The sequence below is a fragment of the Canis aureus genome, chromosome 8, assembly GCF_053574225.1.
Source record: "Canis aureus isolate CA01 chromosome 8, VMU_Caureus_v.1.0, whole genome shotgun sequence".
Lineage (NCBI taxonomy): Eukaryota > Metazoa > Chordata > Mammalia > Carnivora > Canidae > Canis > Canis aureus.
Window position 1 is genome coordinate 40,825,400 of NC_135618.1, and position 22,508 is coordinate 40,847,907.

Here is a 22,508-nt window from a genome sequence, read left to right on the forward strand (position 1 = left end):
CTAAGTTTAGGGCTTAAACAAACCGGAGAAGCACTTTCACACCTCTAAGACAGCTGCTTTTTTTTTTTTTTTTTAAGATTTTATTTATTTATTCATGAGAGACACAGAAAGAGGCAGAGACACAGGAAGAGGGAGAACCAGGCTCCCTGCAGGGAGCGGAGGTAGGACTCGATCCCAGGACTCCAGGATCAGGCCCTGGGCTGAAGGCAGACCCTTAACTGCTGAGCCACCCAGGGATCCCCTGCTTTTTTTTTTTTTTTTTTAATAAAGATTTTATTTACTTATTCATGAAAGACACAGAGAGAAGTAGAGACAAGTGCAGAGGGAGAAGCAGGCTCCCTGCGGGGAGCCCGATGGGGGACTCGATCCCAGGACCCCGGGGTCACGCCCTGAGCCAAAGGCAGACGCCAACCACTGAGCCAGCCACCCAGGTGCCCCAAACATCTACTTTTTAAGTTCCTGCTTCTGGGAATCCTCCGCCTCTCCACCCGCACCTGACGCACTTGTCCTCAAAGTCCACTTAGAATGTTACCTCTCGGATGCCTTCCCTGACACCCCAGCCCCTCAATTTGTCACCTCCGTGCCCCTGACACTGTTCACACCTCCGACTGCACCGATCGTGTTATGTTAGCTGCTGCGGAGCCCGTGTCTCTCGATTCGGCGTTTGCTCCCCGCCCCCGAGCAGGGACGGCACGTCACTCATCGTTGTAGCCCGAAGAGTCTAGAAAAACGCGCATGACAGCAGGTGCTCGCAACATTTATTACACCCATTTGTGACTGGTAAGTTCATTACAGGTCTGGAGGAGACTAACACGCTTAGGACAGAACCGAATGATCGAAGTCCGCCCCATGAGGAACCAGCCAGAGAGAAAGCGAGCTTGAGGCCAGGCTTTGGAAGGAGGGCAGAGGCCCCGCGGGCTGGCGCTGACACAAGACGAGCAACCCTCAGGCGGGATGCTGAGCGTCGGGTCGGGTTGGGTTGAAAGGAGACGCGCACTGCATGTTGGGATCGGCGCGACGGACGGCCGCGTTGCACGCCGGGATTTTTGTAGTCCCGCCCTTCGCCGGGACCCTCCGAATAGTCACATCTGGCTACCCTCGACCACGTCTTTACACAGATAAGGTACACTCTTGGCCATCCAGCACAGAATGACGGGGTTTTTCAGGGTCACTGTACCTAGTTGCACTCCTCAGAGCAAACCTCATTTCAGCGTTGGCAAGCAGAAAGGACCATTGAGCGCTGCTGCGCGTGCGCAACCCGTGCGTCCGCGCGTGTGCTTGCACCGGGCTCCGCCTCCGGAAGCCCGACGCTTCGTCCGCGCGATGTTCTCGCGAGGCCTCCTTGAGCCGGGTGGCGCAGGCGCAGTGGCCCTGGGCCAAGATGGCGGCGTGGTGCTCCTCACGCTGGTTGTTGGTAGCCGTGGGGATTCCGCGGCTGCCGGTTGCAGCGGGGAGAGGAGCCCGGCCGTCTAGGGGGGGCGTGGTGGGGGCTTCGCTGGGCCACAAGCTGAACGTCAGTACCTCCGCGCCTTCCCTGGGAGGTCGGGGCTCCGGGGCACTGCTGACATTGACACCCGGTGTCAGCTTCAAAGGTGAGAGCAGGTTCCGGCGCCCGAGAGGGGCTCTGAGGCCCGGAAGGGGGTGGGCTCGGTCCCGCCGCGGGGGTGGCGGGGTGGAGGGTGGCTTCTGACCTGTATGCGGAATTGCTTGGAGAGACTGGCAAGCAGGAGGCAGAGAGGCCCAAATGGCTTCTCAGAAGTGAAGCGGGGAGAGCTGCTTGGAGCCCCCGGCGCCGGGAGAGGAACGCTCCGTACGCGCGCCGCCTTCACTTCTCTCTAACATTTCTAGAAGTTTCTTCTGGGCCGCCACTGCTCCGTTACCCTATTCGATTCCCGTCTCCTCCCTTCACCTTCTGGCCGGAAGGGAAGAGGTACCTGCCATTCGGTGAGCACCTGCTGTAGTGCTCGGCACTTGGTGCCTCGTTTCACTTGACTGTAACAGTCCTGCAGGAAGGGCGGCGTCATTCTCATATTAGGGAACGGGCAGCCGACGTCCTGTAGCTAGATGAGAACCGTCATCCCAGACCCAAGCTGTCCTTTAATAGCTCATACTCCTTCTGCCGCATGATTTTAACTGAAGGGCACTCGTAACGGTCTTTTCTAAGACCTTATGTTGGCGGTTGTAATAAAAATGCAGGCTGACATTTACTGAGCACTTTCCACGCACCAGGCTTGGATCATTTCCATGCGATAGACATTGTTCCACTCCGTTGTATAGGTAAAGAAACTAAGCCTAGATGTTAAACAGCTTGTAGAGTGACAGAGCAGGAAGATGGAGCCGTGATTCAAGTCCCGGCTCTCTGGACTGCTGGAGGCGATACTGAATTTTGGTCCATCTTAAACCTCTAAGTGTTTAGCGTTGATGGTTCTGCTCTGTGTGGGATGACTTCCATTATAGTAAGAGAAGGAAGGAGGAAACATTGAATAACCAGCCATGTGTCTGGATTATGTTACTGATTATGTTTCCGTAGAATTTGTGCAAATAATATTAAAGCTATCGATGAACTTATTTTTTTTTTAAGATTTTATTTATTTATTCATGAGAGAGAGAGAGAGAGGCAGAGACACAGGCAGAGGGAGAAGCAGGCTCCATGCAGGGAGCCCGATGTGGGACTCGATCCTGGGACTCCAAGATCACGCCCTGGGCCAAAAGCAGGCGCCAAACCACTGAGCCGCCCAGGGGTCCAACTCATTTTTTTTTTTTAAGATTATTTATTTATTTATTCATGAGTGACACAGGCAGAGGGAGAAGCAAGCTCCATGCAGGGAGCCCGACGTGGGACTCGATCCTGGGACTCTAGGATCACACCCTGGGCTGCAGACGGCGCTAAACGGTTGAGCCACCCGGGCTGCCCACTGTCTATGAATTTATAAAGGAAATTGCCTGGTGGGGTCCAACTTTGTAATGCTTGCCTAAGAGGCAGTCATTAAAGTATCAGTAATCTTTATTTCTTTGTAAAGTGAACAGACTGGCCTCCTCCACTGGAGCGTGTGTATATGAGAATTGGGAGAGATCTGAGAGAGGTATTTAATCCCTTTGAGCCTCTCTTAACTGTGAAAAGTGGTTCAATGACTAATAGGTGTTTATTGAGTGCCTTTCATACGCTAGCCACTTGTTCTAGGTACTGGGAATTTAGCAGAGGACAAAGAGATTGGATGAGGTTTTGGTCAAGTGATCCCATTTATTTATTCTGTTCCTGCCACCAATATTTAGTCACAGATGGAGCAGTAGTGGACTCAGATTTCCTTGGAGCAGCTTCACGCTGTATTTCTCAGTATGAGCAAAAGTGGTCGTTTTTGAGTTCTGCTAACAGTTTTTTGTTTGTTTGTTTGTTTTCCTAACAGTTTCTAATGTCAGGGTTGTTTTAGATGGAGTTTGGCTGCATCGTTCTGTTCAGTTGTCCTTTAGGTAATTATTAAGCTAATTCTGTTCACATTACCTTTGTACAAGTTTGGGGAGCATTTTTGTTGATTGTGTATATATGAGAGGGACAGGCGCTACGTACTGAGCCTTCATGGAGCCATTACTAAGGACTTGTGGTCAGCACGTTGCCCATGATGAGCATGTTTTGTATCACATGATGAACATATGTGAGAGTTGGCATCCTTCAAGATGCACTCTGTTATCATATCTAAAATCATCAACTCAGCTCTCAAACATTGGTTTTTGATCTCCTCTCAAATCTGGTGGTACAATTAGGTGACATAAAAATAGCACTTTAAATACAGCTTTTCTCCCAGGGCAGAAAAAAGGTTGTTATTTGGTACTGGGTCAGTCATTCTTGGAACAACTTGGTGGCTGATCCTATTCTTGGTTGTTCCAATAAAGGCAAGGCATTTATTGATCATACCTTGGAGAAACATTTGTCTATCAAGTGAACTCTATTTTAATCATTGATGCCTTTTGGATAATGTCAAAAGTCATCAGACTTGTAGTAGTTAAATGTGATTTGTCTTTATTCGCATGCAGTTTTGCACAGTACTGTCCCATTCTTGCATCCCAAGTTCTCTGCCTGTGTCCTTGGAGCTGTAGCTGCCAGAGCCTTTGCCACTACTAGTCTCTGCCTTCTGGATTGGAAGGAGCGGAGAGGGAAAGGCTGGATAGGACCAGGACAGCTCCTCACACCTGAGAGAAGAGGGGCTGAGTACAGGAGCACTAGGAAACTAGCTCTTGTTTTTCTCAGATCTGACCAAAGAAAGACAGCTGTGGTCTCCTAACCCCCACTACTTCCACAGTCTACTTTTCATGTTCCAGCAACAGGGTGCAGCAACAGAAAACGAGTATGGGGATGCTGAAAATACAGATTTGCTCGCTGGTTCTGATTTCAGTCATTCTTGCTTCATTCCTACACATTCTCCTGTCTTACTATCTTTTTTTTTTTTTTAAGATTTTAAAAATGTATTTGACAGAGAGAGAAAGCACAAGCAGGGATAGTGGCAGGCAGAGGAAGAGGGAGAAGCAGGCTCCTGCAGGGTTTCATCCCAGGACCCTTGAGCCAAAGACAGAAGCTTAACTGACTGAGCCACCCAGGTGCCCCTCCTGGCTGATTATCTTGCCCCTTTTCTGGTTGGCCTCAACACCCCTGGTTGTGTTTTGTGTTCAGATTAATTTTAAGTGGTCTCTCAGGCCTCTTGTTTGTTGTTGAGAGTGCTTTCTCGTGCAAGGCTGATCAATTCCCTGTTTAACACTTGCAGTGTCTCCCTGTTGTCTTCAGGATAAAATCCTGAGTCCTTCCCATAGCTCAGAGGCCCTTCAGTTTATTTCTAGGCCTCATTAATCAGCAGCATCATTATGTCTAAACCACCCTTCTCTACTTGTGTAGAATCTCGTTATATGGCCCAGTTAACTAAATGCACGAGGACTTTATGTAAGCCAAAGGTGATACATGATTTAGCAGCCAAATGAGGCACTTTTGAACATGAAAGGGGAAGCAATTGCAAATGTCAGGACTGTAGGTGTGATTCCAGGTGGATTCAAATCTTTCCTTAGCCTGGTTAATTTCTACACTTAAATAGCAGTTAAAAGACCTTTCCTGAACTTTTTCAATTGGATCGTCAATAATTCTCAACTGAGGATGATTTTACCACCCTCACCCCCCACAGGACATTAGGCAATGTCTGAAGTCATTTTTAATTGCCAGTGTGTGGCAGGGTAGAGGGGGAGTAGAGTGTACTACTTCTAAGTAGTTGGCCAGGATGCTGCCTAACATCCTTTGACATATGGGTATTTTAGTTGGCCAGTGATGCCATAACAAAGAACCACATTTATCTTCACAGTTCTATTTTTTTAAAATTTTTATTTATTTACGATAGTCACAGAGAGAGAAAGAGAGAGAGGCAGAGACATAGGCAGAGGGAGAAGCAGGCTCCATGCACCGGGAGCCCTACGCGGGATTCGATGCCGGGTCTCCAGGATCGCGCCCTGGGCCAAAGGCAGGCGCCAAACCGCTGCGCCACCCAGGGATCCCTATCTTCACAGTTCTAAAGGCTGTAAGTCTAAGGTCAATGTTTTGGCAGAGTTGTGATTAAAGATCTTATTTACAATTATCACATTCTGAGGCACTGGGGATTAGGGCTTCAACATATGAATGGGGACACAACATATGAAGAGGACACAATTAGCTTATAACCCTAGAAAAGCCCCTCCACTGGGAGGAATCCCACTGTCAACAATTTGGGTTTAAGAAACCCTGATTAGGTGATTCTGTGTATGTGACTCTGCATGTCCTTGTGTACTAATACCTCTTTGCACACTGCCTCCGACACACCCCTGCAGGACTGTAAACTCCTTGAGAGTGCTGGCTTTGGCTTTTTTTCTTCATCTTGTATCTTCAGTGCCTACTACAATGTTAAGATCTTAAATATATGTAAGCTCCAGGAGGGCAGTGCCTTTGAATGGTCTGCTGCCTATTCCCAGCCCAGAACCCAGTGCCTGGCAAATAGTAGATACTCAGTGAGTAATTGCTGAATGAATGAATGGTGAATCCATAAGCTGCTTCTCTGTAGGCAGAAGTTTGACTTAGTAATTGGGAGCTGGGGACACCTGGGTGGCTCAGCAGTTGAGCGTCTGCCTTTGGCTCGGGCGTGATCTGGGGGTTCTGGGATCAAGTCCCACATTGGGCTCCCTGCATGGAGCCTGCTGCTCCCTCTGTCTGCATCTCTGCCTCTCTCTGTGTGTGTCTCATGAATAAATAAATAAAATCTTTAAAAAAAAGAAAACGAAAAGAAAAGAAACCGGGAGCTGCCATGACTCTGCCTTAACTTGGCTCCCTTCCCCTCCCCCAGCCCTGCCTTCCCTGTCTTCCCTTGTCACAGGATGGGTTGGGGGTTAGACAGGGCTCAAGGTGTGGGGTGGCTCCCTCTGCTTCACTTGGTGACAGACCAGTCCAAGTTGATTCTCTACCACATGCACAGTGAGCTGTTGAGTGGGACAGAGTGTTCTGATGGCGGTTCCTCCTGGCGCTGATACCAGCATGTGGTTGCCTGCCTTGGGCTTTGACCTGTTAGCTGTTCTGGGGTAAACAGGTTCAGGCATAGGGCCTTTTAACCCCTTGTGTCTGTTTAGGTGTATTATTTTAAGGAGAGGAGCAGCACTTTTATCGGATTCCCTTAGATCTGTGACTTTAAATGCTAAAAATAATTTCTTTAGTACAGTGGTTTTCAAATTGACCATGTGATGAGCAGAATCATCACCTGGAGGGCTTATTAAACATAGCCCACTGCAGTTTCTGATTCAGGTCTGGGGTGGGGCCTGAAGGTGGACATTTCCAACAAGCTGGTGGTGCTGCTGGTCCACTCTGAGAACCACCCCAGAAGCAAATCCCCAACTTTGCATGGTGGAGGGCAAGAACCTAGGGAATTGCATTAAGGGAGAAAGCATATGAAGACAGCTGGCACATGGCAGGTGCTTGTGTAATGTAACAGTGGGACTAGGTTCCTTTTTAATCATCCCCCAGCTACAGCCTCCATCTGGGGTGCTGTTCCTTTGGTGGTGTAATGAGGGTACAACCTCATTGTATTGTGATCCAGCAGAATCAGCTCTGCCCGGTGCTGTTTGTTTTATATTCATTGTATACTGTGGTCTTGGCCATTTTTGAAATGCAGTGAGTTTGGTCTCCAGAGAGAGAAAAGCTGACCCTAAAGCTGTGATCTCCATTACTTTATGGGTATAACCTGGCTGGTTCTTTACTCAAAATTTCCTTTGGTTGAGCACATTCTTAGAGTGATTTTCTTTACTTTTTTTCTTTTTTAGGAGTAAAAAGTTACCCTTTTGTTTGTACTGCCTCCTTCCACACGAGCTCCCCTTTGGCCAAAGAGGATTATTACCAGATACTAGGAGTGCCCCGAAATGCCAGCCAGAAGGAGATCAAGAAAGCCTATTACCAGGTCTGTATGGAAGCCAGATTTTAGAAATAAGACTGTAGAAGAGATGCTGTGGTGTAGTGTGCTCACCAGTGAGGCATATCTGCCCTTGCAGCTGACAGTGTAGAATGAGATGAGAACAGTGGGTGCTGCTGGACTGCTGTTCCTCAAGTGCATAGTGCCCTGCTGCTTAATGCTTCAGAAAAAAGAGGCAGAGCCAAAGATTTTTAGGAGCCTTTTCCAAAATTGTATTAGTGTTTAAAATTATTCTGCCTCTTAATACTTTTATGAAAAATTCACTAGAAGATTCTTGATTTTTTTTTTTTTTTTGGTCTTTTGGGTGTGTCTGTGTGTGTATGTGTGTGAGAGAGGGAGAGAGAGCGAGCACGCGCACAAAAACTTGTCTAAGCCTAATATTTGTGAACAGGTACTAATCAAGACCAGATCTGACAGCTATGGCTTGGATAGCTAATCCCTCCTCTTACTTTCTTTAAAGGGTACACTTCACTGCTTTTTACTGTATTCATAGAGGTTTTACAACCATCACGACAATTAATACATTTTCATCTCCTTTAAAAAAAAAACAACAGGGATCCCTGGGTGGCGCAGCGGTTTAGCGCCTGCCTTTGGCCCAAGGCGTGATCCTGGAGACCCGGGATCGAATCCCACGTCGGGCTCCCGGTGCATGGAGCCTGCTTCTCCCTCTGCCTGTGTCTCTGCCTCTCTCTCTCTCTCTCTCTCTCTGTGACTATCATAAATAAATAAAAATTAAAAAAAAAAAAACAACAACAAAACATACCATTAGTACTTACTCCCCATTTTCTTCTCTCCTCTGCCCTTGCAGTTGCTAACCTCCTTCCTATTTCTATGGATTTACCTGTTCTGGACATTTCATAGAAATGAAATCATACACTGTGTGGCCTTTTGTGACTAGCTTCTTTCACTTTTGAATAATTTTTTTAAAATTGTATTTATTTATTCATGAGAGACACAGAGAGAGGGAGAGACATAGGCAGAGAGAGAAACAGGCTCTGTGCAGGGAGCGCAATGTGGGTCTTGATCCTGGGACTCCAGGATCATACCCTGGGCCGAAGGCAGGCACTCAACCACTGAACCACCCAGGCGTCCCTTGAATAATGTTTTTAAGCTTTTTCCATGCTATACCATGTATCAGTTCTTCATTCTTTTAATGAATGGTCTTGTAATAATACTTCCATTGCGTGGATATACAACATTTTATTTACCCATAGATCAATTGATGGGATTTGGATTGTTTCCCTTTTTTTCTTAAGATTTATTTATTTTAGAGAGAGAGAGAGAGAGAGAGTGCATGAGTGCATGCATCTAGGAGGGGCAGAGAGAATCTCAAGCAGATTCCTCCCCGGGGGGGGGGGGGGGATTCCTCCCTGAGCATAGAGTACAACATGGGGCTCAATCTCATGATCCTGAGATCATGACCTGAGCCAAAACCAAGAGTTGGAGGCTCAAGCGAGCCTCCTGGGCACCCTGTTTATTTCCACTTTTTTGCTATTATGAATAGTGCTGCTGGGAACATCCACATGCAGGTTTTATGTAGACCTATGTTTTCATTTCTCATGGGAATGTTCATATACTTAGGAGTGGGTCACATGATAACCCCATGTTAACCCCTTGAGGGACTACCGGACTATTGCAAAACGACCATACCATTTTACATTCCCACTATCGGGGTTCCTGCTTCTCCACATCCCCATCAACACTTGTTATTGTCTGTCCTTTTAATTACAGCCACTCTAGTGAGTGTGAGTTCGAGCCCCATGTTGGGTGTAGCAATTATTTAAAAATAATAAAATCTTTAATATTAAATAAAAAGAGAGAGTAGGGAACCACTCAGGTTTTTAGGTGTGGAAATAAAAAGATCAGGTAAAGCTGTGCAATTTAAAAGTGGACATTTTTAAAGTAGCCTTTATAGAGAAATTCTTGGGGTCATACCTTGATGAAAGCTTTGTGTGTATTGCATCATTCTCCTGATGGGCTTGGAAAGGTTATGACATACAACTAAGGCCCCATCAGTCAATATGTGTCATACAGGAGACTAAAATGCTATAAAAGATCTCTCTTTTCCTTAAGCTAATCTCATCAGTGTACTGTTGTTTCTCCCTTGGCTTTGGGGACCAGCTTTGTGGTCCACATACTGGCTGTCCCTGGAGACCCTGCTTTGGGGTTAACACAGCTTCTGGCACACTTCTACAAGCCGGTGTGAGGACCAACATCTCCAGAAGCAGATTGAGTTCTGAGGCTTCAGTGGAGCTGTATTCTGCAATGGCGGAGCTTGGTGCTGCCTTTGTTCTGTCTCCCTGATTTTGGGGAGTGGGTGGATATTTCTGGCAATCTTCCAGCACCCTCCATCCTCCTGGAAACCAAAGTTGGGTAGCACATGAACAGTTTTTTCTCTGTCAGCTAGTGACTTCTATTGCTTTCTTTTTCTACTGTGGAAGATTGAGAGCTCTTTGGACTCTTCTTGCAGAGAAAGGACTCTATGGGGTCATGATATCCAGCCTCAATTATTTGAAGGCTGCTTTGTAGAAGCAAAAGCAGAGAGTTAGGCTTACTCTAATGAAGTACTTTTTTATTTATTTTTATTTTTTTAAATTAATTAATGTTAAAGGTTTTATTTGTTTATTCATGAGAGACACAGAGGGGGGAGAAGCAGGCTCCATGCAAGGAGCCCGATGCAGGACTTGATCTGGGGAATCTGGGATCAGGCCCTGAACCAAAGGCAAGATGCTCAACTGCTGAGCCACCCAGGCATCCCTATTTTTTATTATTGTTTTTTAAAGATTTTATTTATTCATGAGAGAGACACAGAGAGAAAGGCAGAGACCTACGCATGATGGTGGGACTTGATCCCAGGATCACAACCTGAGCCAAAGGCAGATGCTCAACCACTGAACCACCCAGGCGTCCCTAATGAAGTAATTTTTTTAATTGATGAAGGCTGTTAGCCATGGGCCACTCCACCTTGGGTGGAAGTGAGTCACCCGTCACAGAAAATAATCCTGTTATGTTTCTCAGACTTGGATAATGTCCTGACATCCTTTTTTTTTTTTTTTTTAAAGATTTTATTTATTTATTCATGAGAGACACAGAAAGAGAGAGAGGCAGAGACACAGGCAGAGGGAGAAGCAGGCTCCATGCAAGGAGCCCGACACAGGACTCGATCCGGGAATCCAGGATCACACCCTGAGCCAAAGGCAGACATTCAACCACTGAGCCAACCAGGCGTCCCCCCCCCCCCCCGCCCCTTTTTTTTTTTTTTAATTGTGGTGGCTGTTTAAAAAAATTTTTTAAAGATTTATTTATTTATTTATTTATTTATTTATTTATGAATGATAGAGAGAGAGAGAGAGAGAGGCAGAGACACAGGAGGAGGGAGAAGCAGGCTCCATGCCGGGAGCCTGACATGGGACTTGATCCCGGGACTCCAGGATTGTGCCCTGGGCCAAAGGCAGGTGCTAAACCTCTGAGCCACCCAGCAGGGATCCCCTGTTTAAAAATTAATTAAAATGTACCCAAGCCCCTTTGAAAGCATATGAATCTCACATGATCATGTTTGTGTAAAATGAGACTGTTGTGTGTTGTGGTTGTACTTGTGTTTCCAGCATGGCCCTGTGATGTCTCCTAGTACTTTCTTGAATTTGAACCCTTTTGGGTCCTCATTTGGCACTTGGAGCCATGAATCCATTGTGTCTTCACTTGGCACAAATGTGCTGTTTACACATGATACCTCCCCTCGTTCCTTTCACCAAATCCATGGACACAGTACTTGTGGGCTCTGAGCTTTAATGCTTTGATGCTCTGTTTCACAGTCATCGTTCTGATAATTTTTTTTTAAAGATTTTATTTATTCATAGACACAGAGAGAGAGAGAGAGGCAGAGACACAGGGAGAGGGGGAAGCAGGCTCCATGCAGGGAGCCCAATGTGGGACTTGATCCCGAGTCTCCAGGATCACACCCAAGGCTGCAGGCGGCGCCAAACCGCTGCGCCACCAGGGCTGCCCGATAATTTTGGTTTTGGCTCTTCATTGAAAATTTAAACCTCCTGTCAGAACTTCTTAGATGCTCCCACCTCCTAAATATGTCCTCTGCTCCCTTCTGTGTTCTGATAATAGCTGATGTTGAATGTTACCATGTGCCACAACTTGTGCTCATTTTAGAATATGTGTTAATCTCATTTTATCCCTGCCAGTACCCTATGAAGTAGGTACCACTATTGTCATTTTACAGATGAGGAAGTTGTACTTAGTGACATTCTGCCAAAGGCCCCAGGGCTGGCGGACAGTGGATCTCGGCTCTCAGACCCTAAGGCCCTGCGCTTAACTTCCCGCACCCTGACTACAGCTGGCTGCTGGCAGTGTCAGAGCCACGTGGCTTCTCCACTCAGCTTTAGAATTCTGGGTGCCTCCTTTCCTCACATGAGGGGCCTGCAGGAAGCCAGACTTAGAAGGCGTCAGTAGCCTCAGCAAACACAGTGAACTGCCTACAATGTGCACAGCATTGCTCAGAGCAGCCGAAGGTCACCTTAGTTTTACAGCGGCTCAGCACACCTGTATGCTCTGGACAGCCAGGCGAGTTTTTTAATATTTAAACCTGTGTTTTGAACAGGCAGTATATTTCCTTTGTTCAGATTTTGAAAAGTACGAAGCAGTATTCAGTGGAAAGTCTCTCTGCTTTCCTTTTATTTATATCCCTCCTATTGCAATTAGTGTTACCTGTTTATTGTGTGTTCTTCCAGACTAGTTTATACAGCAGGTACATCTATTCTTTTAGTTTCTTCTCTTTTTACATAGATGGTAGTGCATCAGATACAGTTTTACACTGTTTTCATAAAGGTTCCCAACCTCTAAAGAATCAGTTTTTTTTTGTTAGACTGTTGTGGTTGAAAAATGTGTATATATCTCAGATTTGAAGAGACAGTTATATTGAAGTCTTAAACCTTGTTTTAAGAATTGTTGGTCGGGGATCCCTGGGTGGCGCAGCGGTTTGGCGCCTGCCTTTGGCCCAGGGCGCGATCCTGGAGACCCGGGATCGAATCCCACATCAGGCTCCCGGTGCATGGAGCCTGCTTCTCCCTCTGCCTGTTGTGTCTCTGCCTCTCTCTCTCTCTGTATGACTATCATAAATAAATTAAAAAAAAAAAAAAAAAAAAGAATTGTTGGTCGCAGGCAGCCTGGGTGGCTCAGTGGTTTAGTGCCACCTTCAGCCCAGGGTGTGATCCTGGAGACCTGGGATCAAGTCCCACGTCGGGCTCCCTGCATGGAGCCTGCTTCTCCCTCTGCCTGTGTCTCTGCCTCTCTCTATCTCTCTCATGAATAAATAAATAAAATCTTAAAAAAAAGAATCGGTCGCAAAATCTTAACTGCTATAAAAGAGGCGAGATTGTGACTATTGCTTGGGGTCCGGTGTTAGTAATCATCGTGTGTCCATAATAATTTACCATTTTCTCCTTTAGCTGGCCAAGAAATACCACCCGGACACAAATAAGGACGATCCCAAAGCCAAGGAGAAGTTCTCCCAGCTGGCAGAAGCCTACGAGGTAATGTGACCTACCTGTGTGTACAGCTGCCATCATTCAGCCACTTGTGTGGATCAGAGTGTGTGGCACAGGGTGGCTCAACACCAGATAACCTCAGTGAAGAAAAGATTCCCAGTCTCCCACTAGATCTCATTGGCATCTCAGTAGAAAACAGGATCTAATAATCTGCAGTAACAGAGCTCCCAGGTCATTTTAATTTATAGCTGGGTCTGGGAGCTCCCAGTTGGATTAATTAATCCTACCCTTATTTGATGACCCTCTGACCTAGGGCATCACTGTCTCATGGGGCTGGTGGGTGTTGTAAAATTAGAAGGCTGACTTTGAGGAATTTGAAATGTAATCAGAGGGATGAAGCACACACTTCTGGATGACTGCTAAGCCATTCCAGAGTGCCCTTCTTCCCAGACTTCAAGCATCTGAGGGGTTCAGGATACGTATTGTGTACCTGTCCTTTGTGTGTGTGTGCTCATCCCCTGAGCCGTTTGGGAATAAGTCACTGACCTCTTTAGTCTTCAGTCCTCCAGTGTGTATTTTCTAAGAACAAGAACTTTCTTTTGCATAACCACAGTGCATTTGTCAAAACCAGGAAATCTAATGTTGATACAATACCCTTATCTCTACCTGGTGTGCACCTGTGTCTGTATTCTGGGCTTTGGGAGATTCGGGAGTGCTTGACTCCTGGGCCTTTCCGGTAGGTGCTGAGTGACGAAGTGAAGAGGAAGCAGTATGATGCATACGGCTCTGCTGGCTTTGATCCTGGGGCCGGCAGCTCCGGACAGAGCTACTGGAAGGGAGGCCCCACTGTCGACCCAGAGGAGCTCTTCAGGAAGATCTTTGGGGAGTTCTCATCATCTTCTTTTGGAGATTTCCAGAGTGTATTCAATCAACCTCAGGAGGTAAGTTCCTTGTTTTGAAGAATCATTCACATTTTAGCTGCTCAGCATGAGGCAAACAGATTTTAGCAGTTTCTTTTTCTCAAAAAGTATAGCAGCTTCAGTGGAATGATCTGGAGGCTGCCATTTCGGTAGGAAATAATTCTATTATTATCATTTTTAAAATTATTTTAAGAAAAACCATGTAGGTAATATGTATAGATCCGTTTTAACTATATTTTTATAGTTGCTTAATTAGCCTAAGGCTAAGGGTCTTAGAGTCCATGAATAAGGCATAAGTATTTTACCTTGAGCCTGCTTCATTATTCTAGGAGAGCTCAATCCAGTAGGGAGACACGCCACATATTTATTTCCTAATAAGATGATTAGAGTTGAAGATGATTTGGGAGATACTGTATGATTTAAGTTACAATTGTGGATGTTTTCAGCTGTCTTTTTTTTTTTTTTTTTTTTTAATTTTTATTTATTTATGATAGTCACAGAGAGAGAGAGGGTCAGAGACACAGGCAGAGGGAGAAGCAGGCTCCATGCACCGGGAGCCCGACGTGGGATTCGATCCCAGGTCTCCAGGATCGCGCCCTGGGCCAAAGGCAGGCGCCAAACCGCTGCGCCACCCAGGGATCCCTTTTCAGCTGTCTTTAAGGACTGTCCAAATACGTTTGGTGAGGGATCCCTGGGTGGCGCAGCGGTTTGGCGCCTGCCTTTGGCCCAGGGCGCGATCCTGGAGACCCGGGATCGAATCCCACGTCGGGCTCCCGGTGCATGGAGCCTGCTTCTCCCTCTGCCTGTGTCTCTGCCTCTCTCTCTCTCACTGTGTGCCTATCATGAATAAAAAAAAAAAAAAAAACAAAAAAAACAAATACGTTTGTTGAAAGGCATATTTTCACTTAAACATTCTTTCTTAAAAATCCTGAGGAGTAGGGGGCAGAATCAGTGGAGTCCCACCCACTCTTACTAGGCAGAGTATGGGTAGGTAAAATAGTTCAAAAGTAAAGTAACTGAGTGAAGGGATGAATAGGTGGAATCCAGAGGATTTTTAGTGAAATTTCATAGTGAAAGTACTCTGATTTTATAACCATGGATATTTGTTCAGACTCCTAGGATATATACCACCAAGGGTGGACCTTAATGTAATCTATGGGCTTTGGATGATTATGATGTGTCCATATAGGTTCACCCTTGATTTAAAAAAATGTACATTCCAGTGAGTAATGCTGATAATGGAAGAGGCTGTGCATGTGTGGGACAGGGTAGGGGGTGTGTGGATGACCTCTGTGCCTCCTTCTCAATTTTGTAAAGATAAAACTGCCTTGGGGATCCCTGGGTGGCGCAGCAGTTTGGCGCCTGCCTTTGGCCCAGGGCGCGATCCTGGGGACCTGGGATCGAGTCCCACGTCGGGTTCCCGGTGCATGAAGCCTGCTTCTCCCTCTGCCTGTGTCTCTGCCTCGCTCTCTCTCTCTCTCTCTCTCTCTCTCTGTGTGACTATCATAAATAAATAAAAATTAAAAAAAAAAAAAGATAAAACTGCCTTAAAAAATAAAGTCTGCCTTAAAAGAAAAATTAGAATAATTGGAAACTACTGACCGTTGCCTTCCTTTACTTTTAAAGTAAGGATCACTTTGGTAATTATCAAAAGAAAGATGTCAGGCTGTCCTCTGATTTCTTTAGTACATCATGGAGTTGACGTTTAATCAAGCTGCCAAGGGGGTCAACAAGGAGTTCACTGTGAACATCACTGACACCTGCGAGCGCTGTGACGGCAAAGGGAATGAGCCTGGCACCAAGATGCAGAATTGCCACTACTGTGGTGGCTCCGGCATGGTAAGAGCAAGTCAGAGTCCCACCCCCACCCCTCCCCTGGGGTCTCTCACCTCTGGCCCGCCTACACCCCTCGCCATCCTTTTTTCTCTGCTTCCATGGATAGTTACCCGGCAGTAATTAGTGCTCTGAGAGTCCGTAACTAGTGGGACTGTTTTATTTATATCCTTCTTTTTCCATGAGTGCTCTGTCTTGGCCAGCGATCCTGTGCTATCTTCTCTGAAATACGCTTTGGGATATTTTGGCAATTTGGAATCATAATGGGGAGAGAGAGGCTAAAATTTTGCTTGCTGTATAATCATTTTTTCTTTTATGTTTTGATAAATTTTTTTATATATTATAGACTTACAGAACAGTATAAAGAGTCACTCCCTTACTTCTTACCCAGATCACCAATTGTTAATATGTGTCCCATTTGCTTTGTCATCTGTGTTGTGTATTTTCAAAGAACAGGAATGTTCTCTTATTTAACTCCAGTACAGTTGTCGAATGAGGAGATTTGGGCAGTCTGGGTGGCTCAGCGGTTTAGCGCCGCCTTCAGCCCAGGGCGTGATCCTGGAGACCCGGGATCGAGTCCCACGTTGGGCTCCCTGCATGGAGCCTGCTTCTCCCTCTGCCTCTCTTTCTCTCTGTGTCTCTCATGAGTAAATAAATAAAATTTAAAAAAAAATTATTTAAAAAAATGAGATTTAATGTTGATATAATAACATAATGTTGATATAATACCATTATCACATTTTTTCTTCTTTCTTTTTTTAAAAATATGGAACGCTTCACGAATTTGCATGTTATCCTTGTGTAGGGGCCATGCTAACTATATTGTTCCAATTTTTGTATATGTACTAAATACTAAATTTAGTACATATACTAAAGGCAAACACTCAAATTTTTTTCAATTGTCCTTATAGTGTCCTTTTTTTCCTGGTCCAGGATCCAATTGGGATCTTGCATCATATTTGGTTGTCATATCTTGTGTCTCCTTTAATCTCAAATAGTTTCTCAGCTTTTCTTTTTCTTTGTGACTTTGACAGTTTTAGGACTATAGGTTAGCTATTTTGGAGAATGCCCCTTATTTGGGGGTTCATCTGATATTTTCTCATGATAAGATTCAGATTACATGTTTTTTCCTTAAGATTTTAGGGACACCTGGGTGGCTCAGCCGTTTAGCGTCTGCCTTTGGTCCAGGGCGTGATCCCGCAGTCTCGGGATCAAGTCCCACGTCAGGCTCTCTACATGAAACCTGCTTCTCCTCCCTCTGCTTGTGTCTCTGCCTCTTTTTTTGTGTGTGTGTGTTTCTCATGAAAAAATAAATAAAATCTTTAAAAAAAAATAAAAATAAAAGATTTTATTTCGTCATGAGAGACACAGAGAGAGGCAGAGACACAGGCAGAGGGAGAAGCAGGCTCCATGTAGGGACCCCGACATGGGACTTGATCCCAGGTCTCCAGGATCACGCACTGGGCTGAAGGTGGCGTTAAACTGCTGAGCCACCCACGCTGCCCTAGATTACGTGTTTTTGGTGAAACACCATGTCCCTTTCTGGTGGATCATGTCAGGAGTCATAAGGTGTCAGTTTGTCTTGTTAGTGGTGATGTGACATTTGATCACTAGTAATTAGTTATGGTGGTGTCCATCAGGTTTCTTAGTAAATTAGTAAAGTTACTAATTTTCTCTTTGAAATTAGGAAGTTGTTTTGAGGTACCCTAACACTCTGTAAATACCGGGTTCCTCATCAGACTTTCACCCAATAGTTGTGGGATCCATTGATCTTTCTTGACAGTTATTATTGGACAGTTGCAAGATGGTAATTTTCTGATCCCAGCATCCCTCTACTTTTATGAGTTGACATTCTCCTGAAAGGAAGCACTTTCTCTTCTCCATTTATGTATTTACTATTTATTTATAGCAGTGTGAACTTATGTATTTTTATTTTATTCACTGGGCTATAATCAGTTTACTTACTGCTTTTAGTATTCAGGTTGTTCTTGACTTGGCCTGTGGAGTCCCTTTTAGCTGGCTTGTGTATACTTTTGACAGGTCCCCATCATTCTTTGAGCACTTCCTATTACAGTAAGATGTTCTAGACTCAACTTGTGCTTTTCCTGCCACAGGAGGGAAGACCTGGTTAATTTTAGTGTCTCCTGGGATTTATAAACTAAGACCTGTGCTCTGGGTTTGCTCACCATGTCTGAGGTTTTGCTCCTTCTATGCCCTCCCACATACTAGGCGAGGGGAAAATGTGTGCGTGCCTGTGTGTGCAAGCACGTGTGCATGCACATGTATATATCCCCATATCTGTACTTCTTTTCATATTATTCACATACACACCTATCCCTCCACCTGCCATTGCTCTGACAAACCAGTGAGTTCAACCTGATAATTCCACTTCCAGCCCAACACCACAAAGTTCGTCTAGTTTTCTGCCTTGAAATCTTTTTCTGATGAAGAGAAGTCTGGCTTTGATTATCTGCAGTATATTTACTCATTTGCTCAACCCTGTAACACAAAAAGTAGTTGCAGAATTGTCACTCAGACAACTGTGAAGAATAGTCCTAGTTACTGGAATTTGACATTTAGAAATCTTTTCATTTTTTTTTTTTTAATTTTTATTTATTTATGATAGTCACAGAGAGAGAGAGAGAGGCAGAGACATAGGCAGAGGGAGAAGCAGGCTCCATGCACCGGGAGCCTGATGTGGGATTCGATCCCGGGTCTCCAGGATCGCGCCCTGAGCCAAAGGCAGGCGCCAAACCGCTGCGCCACCCAGGGATCCCTCTTTTCATTTTTTGATTGAAGGTATATAGTTAAAATACTCCAGAGTTAATTGAGTCACTTGTTTCTCTTCTTCTTCACTATGATTATATCTCTATATATTTAGTTATAGTCAGGTTTTCATTGATTATGATTATATTCCATTAAGATGGATTCCTGTTCAAGGGATCTGAGAAGTTCACTACCACCCACCTTTAAAATCGGTCATTGTGGGCACCCAGGTGGCTCAGCGGTTTAGTGCCGCCTTCGGCCCAGGGTTGGATCTCTGCCTCTCTCTCTCTCTCTCTCTCTCATTAATAAATAAAATCTTAAAAAAAAAATCGGTCATTGTGTATGTATGCTAGTGTGGGACAGAAGTTGTCTTTGAGTACAGAAAAGTTGTTAAAAAGTAAAAGTCCCTGATAATCTCACCCACTCTACCAATTTTAAGTTTGTTTTTCTCCAGTTGTTGACTAGGAACATCATGTTGATTAGGAACATCATTTTGGCGAGGCACCTGGGTGGCTCAGTTAGTTGGGCATTCAACTCTTGATTTCATCTCAGGTCACAGGTGCAGGGTCCTGTGATTGAGCCCTACTTTGGGCTCCGTGCTCAGCAGGGAGTCTGCTTGAGATTCTCTCTCCCTCTGCTCCTCTCCCCACTCAAGCATGCATGCACACAAGCTCTCTCTCTCTTTCTCCAAAATAAATAATTAAAAAAAGGAATGTCATTTTTGTTTCATGTTGGTTTTCAAATAGGTAATGTATGCAAACCATTAAAAATTCAGTGGGTACAAATTGTAAATAGTGTGAAATAAGTGTCTCTCCCATTCTCAGCTGTTAACCTTTGTGTTTCCACTCCTCAGAAGCATCCCCTGTCCTCCTATATGCATGCAGGCACACACACTTTTTTTTTTTATAAGTTTTTTTTTTTTTTTTAATTTATTTATTCAGAGAGAGAGACTGAGAGGCAGAGACACAGGCAGAGGGAGAAGCGGGCTCCATGCAGGGAGCCCGATGCGGGACTCGATCCCGGGTCTGCAGGATCAGACCCCGGGCCGCAGGCGGTGCTAAACCGCTGCGCCACCGGGGAGGCCCTTTTTTTTTTTTTTTTTTAAATAGAATACAGAAAGTATAGAATACAGAAAGTAGAATACAGTTAGCTCTGTTTGTACTTTAGTATTTTGTTTCTCCTTCCCAGTATATTTGGCAAACACTGCATACACAGCTGCCCTGGTCTGCATGGCTACAGCACTCCTTCACAGATGTGCCGTCATTTACCTAGCCAGGCCCCCATTGATGTGCACTCAGAGTGCCCTCATCTTGTGCTGGTATAGACACTGAGTACCTCTGCATGGCTTGATTTCTCATGTTTATTTTGCATTTGTCAAGTGTGAGGGTGAACATCTTGAAGATGTTGAGGGCCAGTTTTCCTTTATGTCTGTTCAGTCTTTTCCTTCTCACTGGCTAATTGATCTTATTCTGAGGCATTTGTAGAAGCTCTTTATGAATTGAGTAAGTTAGTTCTTCATCAATGATTTGAATTGTGTTTTCTAATTTGTCATATGATTTTTTTAAAAGATTTTATTTATTTATTCATGAGAGGCAGAGACATAGGCAGAGGGAGGAGAAGCAGTCTCCATGCAGGAGCTGGATGTGGGACTTGATCCCGGAACTCTGGGATCACATCCTGAGCAAAAGGTAGACACTGAACTGAGCCACCCAGGCGTCCCTTGTCATGATCTTTTAATGATTTTACTGGTATGTGTGTAATTTTCAACAGTTGAGGATCATACATGCAGTTTTTCCTCACTTTTCATGTATTGTAAGTATTTTTCCATGATTTTGAATATTTCTAAACATTATTTTTGATGGCCAGGTAAGAGTCCACTGATGAGTGTATCCAAAGTTTTACCTGCAAATACTCCTGTTGAGAAAAGGACCAGCTTGTAGCTCAGTGTGCAGTTGAACAGACAGTCCTCCAGAGGGCGCTTTTGGGGAACGCGTGCATTCCTGTGGCTACAGCGTTGGGAGCTGAGTTCCTGCCACTGGTTTGTTTCTCTCCCACTTCTAAGGTCCTTTCTCCAGTGCCCTGAATTGCTGTAACTTCTTTTTAAAAAATTTCTTCTGAAGAGATTGAGATAAGGTAGTAAAGCTGAAGTGTATTTCTTTCAAAACGTGATGTTTAAGACTAGGAAAAAATATTTGCAACCCGTTTGTTAAAGGATTAGTATTCCTAATATGTAAAGAGCTCATTTAGAGTAATGGGGGAAAGACCAGCAGCTCATCAGGAAAACTGTTTGGTGAACATCTCTCACCAGCAGTCAAGAGAACTGCAAGTGGAAATAAGAATATGCTTTTGGCTTGCCCTCCAGAGTGACAGGCATTTCAAAGATGGGCGCAGTCTGTGCCAACGAACCTGTGGGACATGAGCGTGTACACACCTTGACAGTGGAAGTGGAAAGCACTCTTGCTTTTGGGAGTGGCAGTTGGAAGAGCTATTAGGACCTCATGTGTGCATCTCTGTGGGGAGCTACCCAATAGATCACATTCATGACATAACGTGTACAGGGTGTCCCTTGCAGTCTCGTCTATAATAGTGAAGTGTCAGTGACCACCAGGAGTGAGTTGTCTGAAAAATTGTGGTGCATCCAGGTAACGGGATGCCGTACACTGGTGAGAAATGCTTTCTGAGATCATTTAATTATAAAAACCAAAACAAACGCTTTAGCACCATGTGTGTAGTGCTGCCTTGGGTGACTGTAAACTCGTAATGTATAAATAGATGGCTTACAGTGTGTGTCCAGATAAAGTGGGATACACAAGGATATCACCATAGCCATGCCTCTAAGGTGGGCACTTGGAGCAACTAGGGGTCAGGAGTTGGGGGAAGACACTTAACTTTTCACTGTACCTCCTTTTTTTACTTTAGAATTTTGTACCATGTGCAAGTAAATACAACACATAAGTTTTTAAATATGATGCAATTTAAATTTAAAAAATTTAAACGGGATCCCTGGGTGGCGCAGCGGTTTGGCGCCTGCCTTTGGCCCAGGTGTGATCCTGGAGACCCAGGATCGAGTCCCACGTTGGGCTCCCGGTGCATGGAGCCCGCTTCTCCCTCTGCCTGTGTCTCTGCCTCTCTCTCTCTCTCTGTGTGACTATCATAAATAATAAATAAAAATTAAAAAAAATTTAAACATAATAACTATTTGTCCCAGAAATTCTACCTTTGGGGATCTGTCTTAAAGTAGAGGCATCAGACCTAGTGGGTGTATGTGTAGAGGTTTTTTTCTGTGGCATTGAAACATAAGTATTATTTTTAAAGATTTTTATTTTTTGAGGGGGGAGGGGAGAGTGCATACGCACAACAGCACCAGAGCAGGGAGGGGGAGAAGTAGATTCCCTGCTGATCAAGGAGCCCCTGCCCGGGTGGCTCAGCGGTTTAGCACCGCCTTCAGCCCGGGGTGTGATCCTGGAGACCCTGGATCGAGTCCCATGTCAGGCTCCCTGCATGGAGCCTGCTTCTTCCTCTGCCTGTGTCTGTGCTTCTCTCTCTGTGTCTCTCATGAATAAATAAAATCTTAAAAAAGTGGGGGGGATCCCTGGGTGTCTCAGCAGTTAGCGCCTGCCTTTGGCCCAGGGCGTGATCCTGGAGACCCGGGATCAAGTCCCATGTCAGGCTCCCGGCATGGAGCCTGCTTCTCCCTCTGCCTGTGTCTCTGCTTCTCTCTCTCTCTCTCTCTCTCTCTCTCTCTGTCTATCATAAATAAGTAAATCTTTAAAAAAAAAAAGAAAAAAAAAGGAAAAATAAAAAATAAAATAAATAAAATAAAAAGGAGCCCTATCCAGGGCTCAAACCCAGAACCCGGGGATTATGACCTGAGCCAAAGGCAGATGCTTCACCAACTGAGCCACCCAAGTGCCCCTTGAAACATAAGTATTAAGATGGAAAAAGAAATCTATATATATGTATCTGCCTGGAGGAATGGTCATGATGTATCATTAAAATGAAAAGTTGGGGCAGCCCTGGTGGCTTAGTGGTTTAGC

The 22,508-nt window shown here is 45.1% G+C and overlaps 1 protein-coding gene and 1 non-coding gene across 4 annotated transcripts in view; one reads left to right on the forward strand and one right to left on the reverse strand.

The window, feature by feature from the left end:
• The first annotated feature begins 1,343 nt into the window (after nucleotides 1–1,343).
• Nucleotides 1,344–22,508, forward strand: part of DNAJA3 (DnaJ heat shock protein family (Hsp40) member A3) — a 47,174-nt gene continuing 26,009 nt past the window's right edge. For all 3 annotated transcript variants that reach the window (XM_077906435.1, XM_077906432.1, XM_077906433.1), the window contains exons 1-5: nucleotides 1,344–1,592; nucleotides 7,312–7,445; nucleotides 12,914–12,997; nucleotides 13,693–13,893; nucleotides 15,559–15,711. In XM_077906435.1, coding sequence (XP_077762561.1) covers nucleotides 1,382–1,592; nucleotides 7,312–7,445; nucleotides 12,914–12,997; nucleotides 13,693–13,893; nucleotides 15,559–15,711 — 783 coding nt within the window. In that variant the 5' untranslated portion in view covers nucleotides 1,344–1,381. The remainder of the gene's footprint in view (nucleotides 1,593–7,311; nucleotides 7,446–12,913; nucleotides 12,998–13,692; nucleotides 13,894–15,558; nucleotides 15,712–22,508) is intronic.
• LOC144319810 (U6 spliceosomal RNA) lies at nucleotides 16,466–16,570 on the reverse strand. The gene has a single exon (XR_013385521.1). It is a non-coding gene; the product is annotated as a U6 spliceosomal RNA (small nuclear RNA).